Source organism: Chinchilla lanigera, unplaced genomic scaffold (genome assembly GCF_000276665.1).
Source record: "Chinchilla lanigera isolate Chin_1 unplaced genomic scaffold, ChiLan1.0 scaffold00008, whole genome shotgun sequence".
NCBI lineage: Eukaryota > Metazoa > Chordata > Mammalia > Rodentia > Chinchillidae > Chinchilla > Chinchilla lanigera.
The window spans coordinates 36,920,865-36,930,784 of record NW_004955409.1 but is presented as its reverse complement, the minus strand read 5'-3'; the positions used below and the strand labels follow the sequence as shown (position 1 = coordinate 36,930,784).

General features: G+C 55.4%; 1 protein-coding gene across 1 annotated transcript in view; it reads right to left on the bottom strand.

Moving 5' to 3' along the window:
- Positions 1–2,644: 2,644 nt before the first annotated feature.
- The window catches only part of LOC102019480 (myosin-7), a 22,296-nt gene continuing 15,020 nt past the window's right edge, over positions 2,645–9,920 (bottom strand). Inside the window, exons 24-37 of the mRNA XM_005377179.2 lie at positions 9,837–9,917; positions 9,516–9,642; positions 9,200–9,318; positions 8,313–8,509; positions 7,651–7,834; positions 7,320–7,485; positions 7,025–7,149; positions 5,970–6,278; positions 5,508–5,711; positions 5,260–5,385; positions 4,880–5,155; positions 3,900–3,995; positions 3,652–3,786; positions 2,645–2,778 (exon numbers count right to left, since the gene is read on the bottom strand). Of these exons, the coding sequence (XP_005377236.1) occupies positions 2,761–2,778; positions 3,652–3,786; positions 3,900–3,995; positions 4,880–5,155; positions 5,260–5,385; positions 5,508–5,711; positions 5,970–6,278; positions 7,025–7,149; positions 7,320–7,485; positions 7,651–7,834; positions 8,313–8,509; positions 9,200–9,318; positions 9,516–9,642; positions 9,837–9,917 (2,163 nt within the window). The 3' untranslated portion in view covers positions 2,645–2,760. The remainder of the gene's footprint in view (positions 2,779–3,651; positions 3,787–3,899; positions 3,996–4,879; positions 5,156–5,259; positions 5,386–5,507; positions 5,712–5,969; positions 6,279–7,024; positions 7,150–7,319; positions 7,486–7,650; positions 7,835–8,312; positions 8,510–9,199; positions 9,319–9,515; positions 9,643–9,836; positions 9,918–9,920) is intronic.

Here is a 9,920-nt window from a genome sequence, read left to right as displayed (position 1 = left end):
GCTCTGGGGTGTGGAGGTGGGTAGGACAGACAGGGGTCAGCCTTTTGGTAAGGCACTGTCCATTAAAGATGTGGCTGCCCCGCGAGGTCGTCAACCTCTAGAACACTTCACCGCCCCATGTGGAGCTCAAGAATACATATCTCTCTCCAGACAACTATACCCTCTATTCAGTGTCTCTAAAGTCTCCCAAGCCAACCGCACCTCCTCACCTCCTGTAGTTGTATATGCCAGATCACTACCCCTGGGCAATGCAGGACACCCGTCCCCAGCTATAGGTCGTTCAAGGTCCCAGTGCACAAGCTGGGGGTTAGTCCATGACCCAGTGCGTCACGCCTGGTTCCCATTGCCTTGGGGACACGATAAGGGGTTGAGAACACCAGTTCAGGCTGGGTCAGGTCCAGGTGACAAAAACCAGGCTCTGTCCTCAGGGAACCCAGTGTACCAAGTGGGCCAAACTTGCTATAGGTGCTGCTGGGTGAGTGGTGGGCAGGCACCCCCTGTCTCCTATGGGAGGAAGGAGAAGGAAGAGGTTAACTTGGATCTGGGTTCTGCCCCCTGTCTGGCCTGGTTTGCCCTCCTCTTCCTTTTCTAGCCCCACTCTCCTCCCCGGCTTTCACACACTCTTCTCCACCCTCCCTCAGCGGACTCCCAAACCCACCCTTCATTCTGCTGGAGTCCTGGAGTGTGCAGGCACAAGATGGAGACTCTGGCCACAGGTGAGGGGGATAGGAGGCTGGCGCAGGTGGCCCCTTTTCTGCCTGGCTCCCAGTGTCTGTCTGTCCCCGTGTCTAACCTTCCTTACCCGTCTGCCTGGTTCCCTATCTCAGTCAGACCTGGCCTTTGATTCTCCTGAGCCCACGTCTGCCCAGTGAGCGGCCTGACATGAGGCTCTACCTTCTTTAAAGTGAATTTTGGACCTCTCAGCTCAGCTCGACTACCACCACCTCTTCTCCGGGTTCCTTAGCCACCTCTCTGCCTCCCAGCTCCTTGGGTTTCCTGACTCTTGCATCTGAAGGTGACCCAAGGTTCTTCCCTTTGCCCAGTGTCAGCCCCCTCAGCTCTTTGAGCCTCTCTGCCCAAGGCTCCCTCTCATTTCCTCCTCTCCCCAGCCCCATCAGCATCATCTTTCCCTGAGGTTCAGCTTTGCTGTCTGCACCCAGCTCCTGCTGGCCCCACGGCAACTATAGCTTGCTTTCTCAGGCTCTGGTTGCTGAGATACCCTAGGCTTCTCTGCACATCTCTCTCAGTGTGTTCTCTCTCTTCTCTACTGATCTCTTCAATGCTCTCCAAGTTTGTTCCTAGGCAGAGGAATGGTCCTGGGGAGGGAGAAGGAGGCAGGGTGTGAGGTGGAAGTTGGGAGGGCCCGGGCTCTCTCTGAGGCCTCCTCATGTCCAGTACCTCTTTCTGTGTGTGTTTCCTCTGCTCATATTGTTGCTGTGTTCGCCCCCTCGCTCTCCACTGCAATCTGCCCCCCCAACCGCCTTTCCTTTCCGCTTCTGTATTCCCTGTCTTTGCGCTGCCTCACCTGCTGTTCTCAGCCCTAGCCTCACCTCCTCCCTGGCATAGAGCCCTTGTTCTGGCTGCTTCACACAGAGCTAAGAGCCCAGCAAGGGCTGTGGAGGAGAGCTGTGTGTGGCGGGGGTGGGGTGCTGAGGGGAGAGTCAGTCCTGGTCTGCACCAAATTCCCAGGGGGCTGGGAGTCCCATTGCTTCCCAGGCCCACAGTTCCAGCCCCACCCTAAGGAGCCCTGCTGTGACAGAAACCTCAAAGGGGCTGGGCTGGCTTAGTTGAAGGGGGACTTGCCCTTCCTCCACCTCCTAGCCTGTCCCTCCCCTGCTCTGTGGAGTCTCGCCCACACTCTGCCCTCCAAGTCCTTCCCCTGCCTGCCTCCCTTGAGACTGCCTGCTGCACATGGGCCAAAGAACTCCATCTTCTAGCAACGACAGGGGAGAGAGGCCTGGTGCATGCAAGTTACAGTGGGGGAAATGAGAGATGAACGGGGCACCCTGCACCCAGGCACTTGGGGGAGAGGAAAAAGGAAGGAAGGATGGTGGGCTAAGGGTGCTTTCCTCTGGGCTGGGTGGGGAGAGGGGTGGGGCTCTGAGGCTCGTTGCATCTGGAAGGGTGTGTGGCCGACAACTGTGATCCTCGTGTTTACTTAAGACTTGTGTGTGGAGGACCTAGGGGTCCCTTGCCTCCAGCGGGTCATACCTGTGCAAAGGCACTGGTCCGCCCTTATACACCAAACCTCCTCCCCTGGCCCCAGCCCCAGGTGTCACCAGTGGGGGGCAGTGTTGTCAGAGCTGCAGTGCAGGACTCTAGGTGCTCAGGGTGCTCTCAGTGAATTTAGGGGTTCCCGTAAGTCCCCTTTTCAGTCCTCGGGGGGTGTCAGATTAGGAGAGGGCTGGGAAGAGAGGTGTCACCTCTTTGTTGCATTTGGCCAGAGTGAGTGGCGGTGGGTCCACAGGCCAGGGCTGCTCCTAGGAGGGGTCTGAGCCTCATGGGCTCCTGGGAGAGGCCTCTTAGCCTGGCCTTTGAAGCTGCTGCTCCTCCCTGGGAGTCTTTACCACCCCGCTCCCAGGGCCCATCTCTACCCCCGCCCCTGGCCCCATTGGCGATAGGCAGTGAAGAATTGAGGCAGGTCTCAGCTTCAAGGAAAATTGCTTTATTCTGCTTCCTCCCAAGGGGCTGTTATGCAGGCACCGGGTCTAGGGGCTTCATTGGCACCCTCAGGACTGGGCAGATCAATGTGTGGCAAGGCTACTCCTCATTCAAGCCCTTTTGAAAGGAAACAAAGTCCAAATTAGCTGTGAAGAGGCAGCTGTTACAGGAATGGAGTAAGGAAAATAAAGGTGAGACCAGGGCACTGGGTGGGTGGAGGCCCTTATATATGGCCTGATACAAGTCCTTTGGTGGGATCAGTGTGCATACTGGAAAGTATGGGGTATATATAAATTGGGGTCAAGTTGGGCATGGTGATGCACGCCTGTAATCCCAGCACTTGGGAGGCTGAAGTAGGAGGATCATTGTGAGTTCAAGGCCAGCTGTGGCTACAAAGTCAGTTCAAGGCCAGCCCGAACTGCATAGTGAGACCCTGTCTCAAAAAGACCAAAAAAAAAAAAAAAAAAAAATTTCTATGTATATACATATATATATATACACACACACACACACACACACACACACACACACATATATATATATATATATATATATATATATATATATAAAAATTGGGGTCTTGTAGGGTTGCTGACCACCCTAGGGCTGGAGTTCACAGGGTTACTGAGTGTTGGGGCAGGAAGAAGCTTAAAAATCACAGGGAAATCAGCTGGGCATGATGGTGCATGCCTGTAATCCCAGTACTTGGGAGGCTGAGGCAGGAGGATCGTTGTGGGCTCGAGACCAGACTGAGCTACAAAATGAGCTTAAGGCCAGCCTGAACTTCACAATGAGACCCTGTCTCAAAAAGACAAAAAAAAAAAAAAAAAAATCACAGGGAACTCAATTACCTTGGCCTCTGGGGCTTACTGAATCACTGGAGGAATCTATCAAAAAGAAGTGCCCCTGGTGTGAGGTTGCTCTGTCAGAAGCCAGGAGAGAAGGTGTGGCTGTGTGGGGAGACTATTGAAGTCCAGGGGAGGGACCCACCTTGGTGCCAATGTCACGGCTTTTGGCCCGCAGCTTGTTGACTTGGGACTCGGCAATGTCTGCCCGCTCCTCCGCCTCATCCAGCTCGTGCTGCACCTTTCGGAACTTGGACAGGTTGGTGTTGGCCTGCTCCTCCTGCGGCCGAGGGAGAATGAGGTAAGAGGGGCCTAGGCCCTTAGTCTCCCAGCCTGGGGCACTGGCTCCCTTGTGTCCTTCCTACAGGCTTTGACCTCAGCAAGGTCACTCACCGCCTCCTCAGCCTGGCGCTTGTAGGCCTTGACCTTCAGCTGCAGCTTGTCCACCAGGTCCTGCAGCCGCAGCAGGTTCTTCCTGTCCTCTTCGGTCTGTGGGGCAGGCGTGGGCAGGAATGAGAAGGCACAGCATAGGGGACGCCACCCATGCCTCAGCTTTTGTCTTCTTTGCACTGAAAGTAGTATCTGAAGCAGTTCTATTCTTTGACCTTCACTGCACACTTGAATTTGCCTTATAATTTCTTACCTAAAAGAGCTGAATATTTTAAATGATAGGCACCAGGAAAAAATTCAAAGAGCAGATGGGATTCCTGAAATTGTGCACAAAATTGTGTATCCTTCCAGGGAGCGGGCCCTTAAGGGTCTGAGTCCCCATGGAGGATAAACTCCCCGGCTTTGGAGCCCAGCATGTGCCAGGAGTACTTTGGTCCTGTGAGTGTGATGGAATTTCCTGGGCTACAGTGGAGATGACATGGACTTGATCTAGGCTAAGGACAAAGTGTGCTTAGAGGGAAGTGACATCCTGGATTGGAATAGAAACAAATCCTAATTGAGAGTCTGACTCTAGAAAATACCACAGAAATTTGGAGTCCACCCTGCCCTGGGTAACTGAGAAGTGCTGAGATTTGTCTGAATGGCTTTGGTGTTCCTTTGATGTCTTCTTGGGTGAGCCACGCATGTGCTTCCTAGGGAGCTATGCTGGGCGAGCCCAATCTGGAGCTCTGGGTGTATCCCCAGGGGACAGGCTGAGGGTGCAGGCTGAGGTAGAGCACATAGGCCAGGAGGCTGGGAACTGACCTCTGAGCCAGGGGACACCCCAGTGGGGCTGGCCAGGCAAAGGGGAACAGGGAAGACATGAGCTACAGTCCAGCCCTTCCCCCAGAAGAGCTAAGACCAAACACTTCATTTCTTTTGGATGCTCATCGCTGTGGCCTCAGGTCGCTATACAAAGGCCAGAACCGCAGCCCCACCCGCACCTGGTAAGTGAGCTCCTTGATGCGACGCTCACTCTTCCTCATGCCCTTGACCGACTCCGCGTTGCGCTTCTGCTCAGCCTCCAGCTCGTTCTCCAGCTCCCGCACCCGGGCCTCCAGCTTCTGCAGCTGCTTCTTGCCGCCCTTGAGGGCGATCTGCTCGGCCTCGTCCAGCCGGTGCTGCAGGTCCTTAATGGTCTGCTCCATGTTCTTCTTCATGCGCTCCAGGTGGGCGCTCGTGTCCTGCTCCTTCTTCAGCTCCTCTGCCATCATGGCAGCCTGGGCATAGGAGAGAGGTGAGACATGGTCTGCATAGTCCTTGAACCCTTATTGCTGGTCCAAGGAGATGCTGCCTGGAGCCAGTGGGTTAGGGGGGCACTCACATCCGTGATGGCCTTCTTGGCCTTCTCCTCAGCATTCCTGCACTCCTGCACCGCCTCCTCTACTTCCGTCTGGAGCTGGGACAGGTCTGCATCCATCTTCTTCTTCTGGTTGATGAGGCTGGTGTTCTAGGGGTAGACCGCAGGCATAGAGGAAAGGCACTGAGTATCCCTTGAGGAGGCTTCCATCCTCACCAACCGAGTTCTTCCAGCCTGAGCTCCCTCCAGAGTGTGCAAGGGGTGCTGCCCACCTGGGAGTGCAGCAGCTGCACCCGCTCGCTGGTCTCGATCAGTTCCTGCTCAGCCAGCTTCCGAGACCTCTCTGTCTGCTCCACCACGGCACGCAGCTCCTCCAGCTCAGCCTGCAGCAAGTTATTGCGCCGCTCCACGATGGCAATGTTCTCCTTCAGGTCATCGTTGGCCCGGACTGCGTCATCCAGCTGGATCTGGGTGTCCTGAGGATCGAGAGAATGGGCATCAGATGGCCACAGTGCCTTCACAAGGCTGTTTTGTGGAAGTGGATATGGATGGGAAGCCCATTGTGGTGACATAGGAGGGGGCTATCAGAGGTCACTGCAATGATACAAGGACGGGGGACACTACCACCTGATCAGCTGCTCAGTTAGGTCTGAGCTGTCCTCTGTGTAGAGGATATGAAAGCCAGTCCCCTCTCTGAGCAAGGTGACCTCCTGCTTCCAGGAGTCTCCATGTACCTTCAGCAAGCTTTGGAGGCTCTTGACTTGCTTCTGGGCCTCCGCAGCCAAGCGGTTGGCATGGCTGAGCTGGATCTCCATCTCATTGAGGTCACCCTCCATCTTCTTCTTCACCCGCAGCGCCTCATTGCGGCTGCGTGTCTCTGCGTCCAGCGAGGTCTGCAGCGAGTCCACCACCCGCAGGTGGTTGCGCTTGGCCTGCTCCATCTCCTCATCCTTCTCTGCGAGCTTCCGCTCGATCTCTGCCTTAATCTGGTTGAACTCCAGCTGGGCACGGAGGATCTTGCCCTCCTCGTGCTCCAGGGAGGCCTAGGAGGGAGGTGAAGGAACAGGTCTGAGTTGGGCAGTTAGCACCAAGGATGGGGAGGACAGGGATCTGTCCACAAATCACAGAAACAGATAAAGTTCAGGAGTGTAGGGGGCTGGGTGTTGTAGCACATGCCTATGATCCCCTCACTTTGGGAGGCTGAAACAGGAGGATCACAAATTCAAGTCGTGCCTAGGCCACTTAGGGAGATCCTGTCTCAAAATTCAAAAATTATAAAAATGGGACTGGGGATGCAGTTTGCTCCCCAGTACCCACCCACACACAAAATTGAAGTGGCTCAGTCAGAGAAGCAGAAAATAGAAGAAAAACAGAATGTACAAGAAAAATGAAAACGAGCCTAAGAAAAGGTGATTTAGCCCCTCACAGAGGCGAGCCAGCCTTGAAAACAAAGAAGGAAATGAAGAGAAAGGTGTTGCCAAGGAAACAGAAGCAATCAGGCATAGAGTGTAAAAAACACAGAGGCAGGCAGAGGTGGACTGGGGGGTAAGTGGAAATGGGAGCTCAGGAGCTTGTCTAAAATGAAATAGATGAAATGTTGATGTGAAGAGTCAAGTGACCCATCGGGCATTCATTCATTTGTTGAGTGCATCTATTGAGTGCCTGATATGTGCTGGACACTGTCTTAAGTGCTACGTATGGGGCAGTGAGCAAAGTAGATGGGAGAGATATGATCATAGGGACCGGAGCTCAGTCTTTCCCGCCCTGCCCCACCACCCTGCACAGGCACCTCGGCCTCCTCCAGGGCCGACTGCAGCTCCAGCTTCTCCGCCTCCAGCTGCTTGCGGATCTTCTCCAGCTCGTGGATGCTCTTTCCACTGGAGCCCAGCTGCTCAGTCAGGTCTGAGATCTCCTCTGTGTGGGGAACATGGTGACTAAGCAGGGGACTGCTATGGCCCAAAGGGGCAGAGGGCAAGCCTGTGCTCTGGCCTGCCTTGGGGCTCCTGGGCAGCCTCCCACAGGGACACAGCCCCTGTGGCCTTTCGGAGTCCTTGTGGCCCCTCAGAGCCCCTGGGCCAGCTCACCTTGCAGGTTCTTGTTCTCCCGCTTGAAGGTCTCCAGGTGCTCCAGCGACTCCTCATATGCATTCTTGAGCTTGAACAGCTCGGTGCTCAGGGAGCGTGCCTCCTTCTGGGACGACTCCAGCTCTGACTGCGATTCCTCGTACTTCTGCTTCCACTCAGCCAGGATCTGCAGGGGACGCGGCTCACTGTGCTGCCCAGGCCTCCCAGGCCCCTCGCCTGGGCTCAGCCCTCCTCCCCTGGCTGTCCGGAGGACGGCTCTGGCCTTGCACTGACACTGTCCCCCTGCTGCCCCTGCCTCACACGCTGGCTGTCATCCTGGCCCACTGCGCACCTTGTCGAAGTTCCTCTGCTTCTTGTCCAGGGCTGCGGCTGCAGCGTTGGAGCGCTCCACGTCCACCATGAGGTCCTCGATCTCGTTCTGTAGCCGGTGCTTGGTCTTCTCCAGGGATGAGCATTTGGCGTTGACGGCCTCCACAGCCTCCTCAGCATCCTGGAGCCTCTGGGCCAGCTTCTTCCTGCCAGAGGGAGGGTGGGAAAGGACAGGGAGGATGGAAGGTGTGGATTTGGACAACAGGAAACAACATAAGCCTTCTGGAAGACAACACTTGAAAACTCAGAAGCATTCAGAGAAGCTTAAGGCAGGGCTCCTAGGTCAGGCAGAGGATCTTGGTGGCAGGGTGCGAAGACTCATGACCCTTGGGAGGGCCATGCAGTATCCCCTGCCCCAGGCCAGCCTCTGCTCCAATGTTCAGGAGACATGGGCTCCTGCAGTCCATCCTCCACCCCGATTGCCCTGGCACCCTGCCCTAGTGGGAGTACTCGGCCCTCAGACAAACCTTTTGTTCGTCTTATATTTGGATGAGAAACATAATTCGAGCAAAAAGCTTTCCTGAGAGGAGCAGGAGGTAGGGCTGGGGCATCCCCTGTGTGAGATCTACTGAGGAGTCCTGTGCACAGAGGACCCTCGGCCAGAGGGGTCTGCCCAGAACTCACTTGGCCTCCTCCAGCTCCTCGGTGCGCTGGATGGCATCCGTCTCATACTTGGTCCTCCACTGGGCCACCTCTGAGTTGGCCTTGGACAGCACACGCTGCAGCTCGGCCTTGGCCTCCGTCTCCTCCTCATACTGCTCCCGCAGCAGGTCACAGTCATGCCGTGCCGACTGCAGCGCATGCGCCAGGGCGTTCTTGGCCTGGAGAGGGGCAGCCACCAGGAGGTGGGTCAGCTTTCCCCATAAAGCAGCTCCTACCCTTGTCAGTCTCCTCACCCCAACCTCTCCACCTATGTCCATGTCCCCAGTGGGCCTGGGATGATGTAGATCAACAATGACAGTGACGGCTGATGCAGCACTGCCTGCTGCCCTGTGTTCCTCTCTGCAGCAGCATTGTCAGCGCTGCCACTGGGGGCTCAGCGAGGCCAGGAGGTTTGCTTCCCAAGATCACCAGACTAGAACAGGCAGGTCAGGATTGAGCCCTGGTGTTTTCTAAAATTCATATTCTTTCCCTTATTTCATGGATTCAGCAAAGTTCTAGGAATAAGCTCCATTTTAGTTTCTTTCTCCAGTATTCAGATCACCCTGCTAATCTCTGCCTGGACCCCTTTCTGTAGTCTCTGAATCCCATCCTGTGCCTAGTTGAGTCATAACCTGCCTCCTCGTTTATTTTCTAGCCACCTGCACAGGCCTACCCTGCCTCCCACCCAGGGAAGGCAGCATAGGACTTTGGCTTGGAGGGGAACAGACTTAAGAGGTATGTGGCAGGGTTTGGGCTACTATTCCTGCTTGCGATTCTCAGAGAATAATGGATAGACAGCAAGTCTCCATTTGGGGAGAGCAAGTGCTGCAGATGCAAGGCCAAGGGATGTGTCTGGGTCCAGGCCTCACCTTAACCTCCTCTTCCAGCTGCCTCTTGAGGTCCTCCAGCTGCTGGGTGTAGGTGAGCTTGCCTCGCGTCAGCTGCGAAATCAGTGCTTCCTTCTCATCCAGCTGCCGAGACAGCTCACCTGGGGATGCGCCAAGGCATGCTCAACTCTTGAAGTTCAGCCACTCCCTTGACCACCCAGCCATTCCCGATCCCTCAGGTCTTGTTTTCTGGGGAGCTGTGTGTGTGAATGTGAGGGGTATGTGCGCCCATGGCCAGGATTGCTCAAGAGGGTGGGGAGCTTGGGATGGGGTCCTCAGAGCCCAGCTCCAGGCTCACCATTCTCGGTTTGCAGTTTGGCCCGTTGGCTGGTGAGGTCATTGACAGAACGCTGGGTCTCCTCAGCCTTGCTGCGGTGCTCATTCATCTGGTCTTCCAGGGTCCTGCACATTTTCTCTAGGTTGGCCTGAAAGAGGAAGTAGTTATACAGTGGATGCAGGGTGAACTGAGAGGGGTGTCAGAATGCAATTAAAGGAGAAAGTTAAGGGGAAGGTATAGAAGGAAAGAGGGGAAGGGAAGTGGGAAAACAGACCATCAAGGAAGAAACAGACCATCAAGGAAGAAAGCAGAGATGGTGGAGGGAAGGCCAAGAGGGCCCACCTTGGCCTTGATGATCTGCTCCATGTTGGAGGTGACATCGTCCAGCTCCAGCTTGAACTCGCTCTTCTCCTTCTCCAGCTTCTG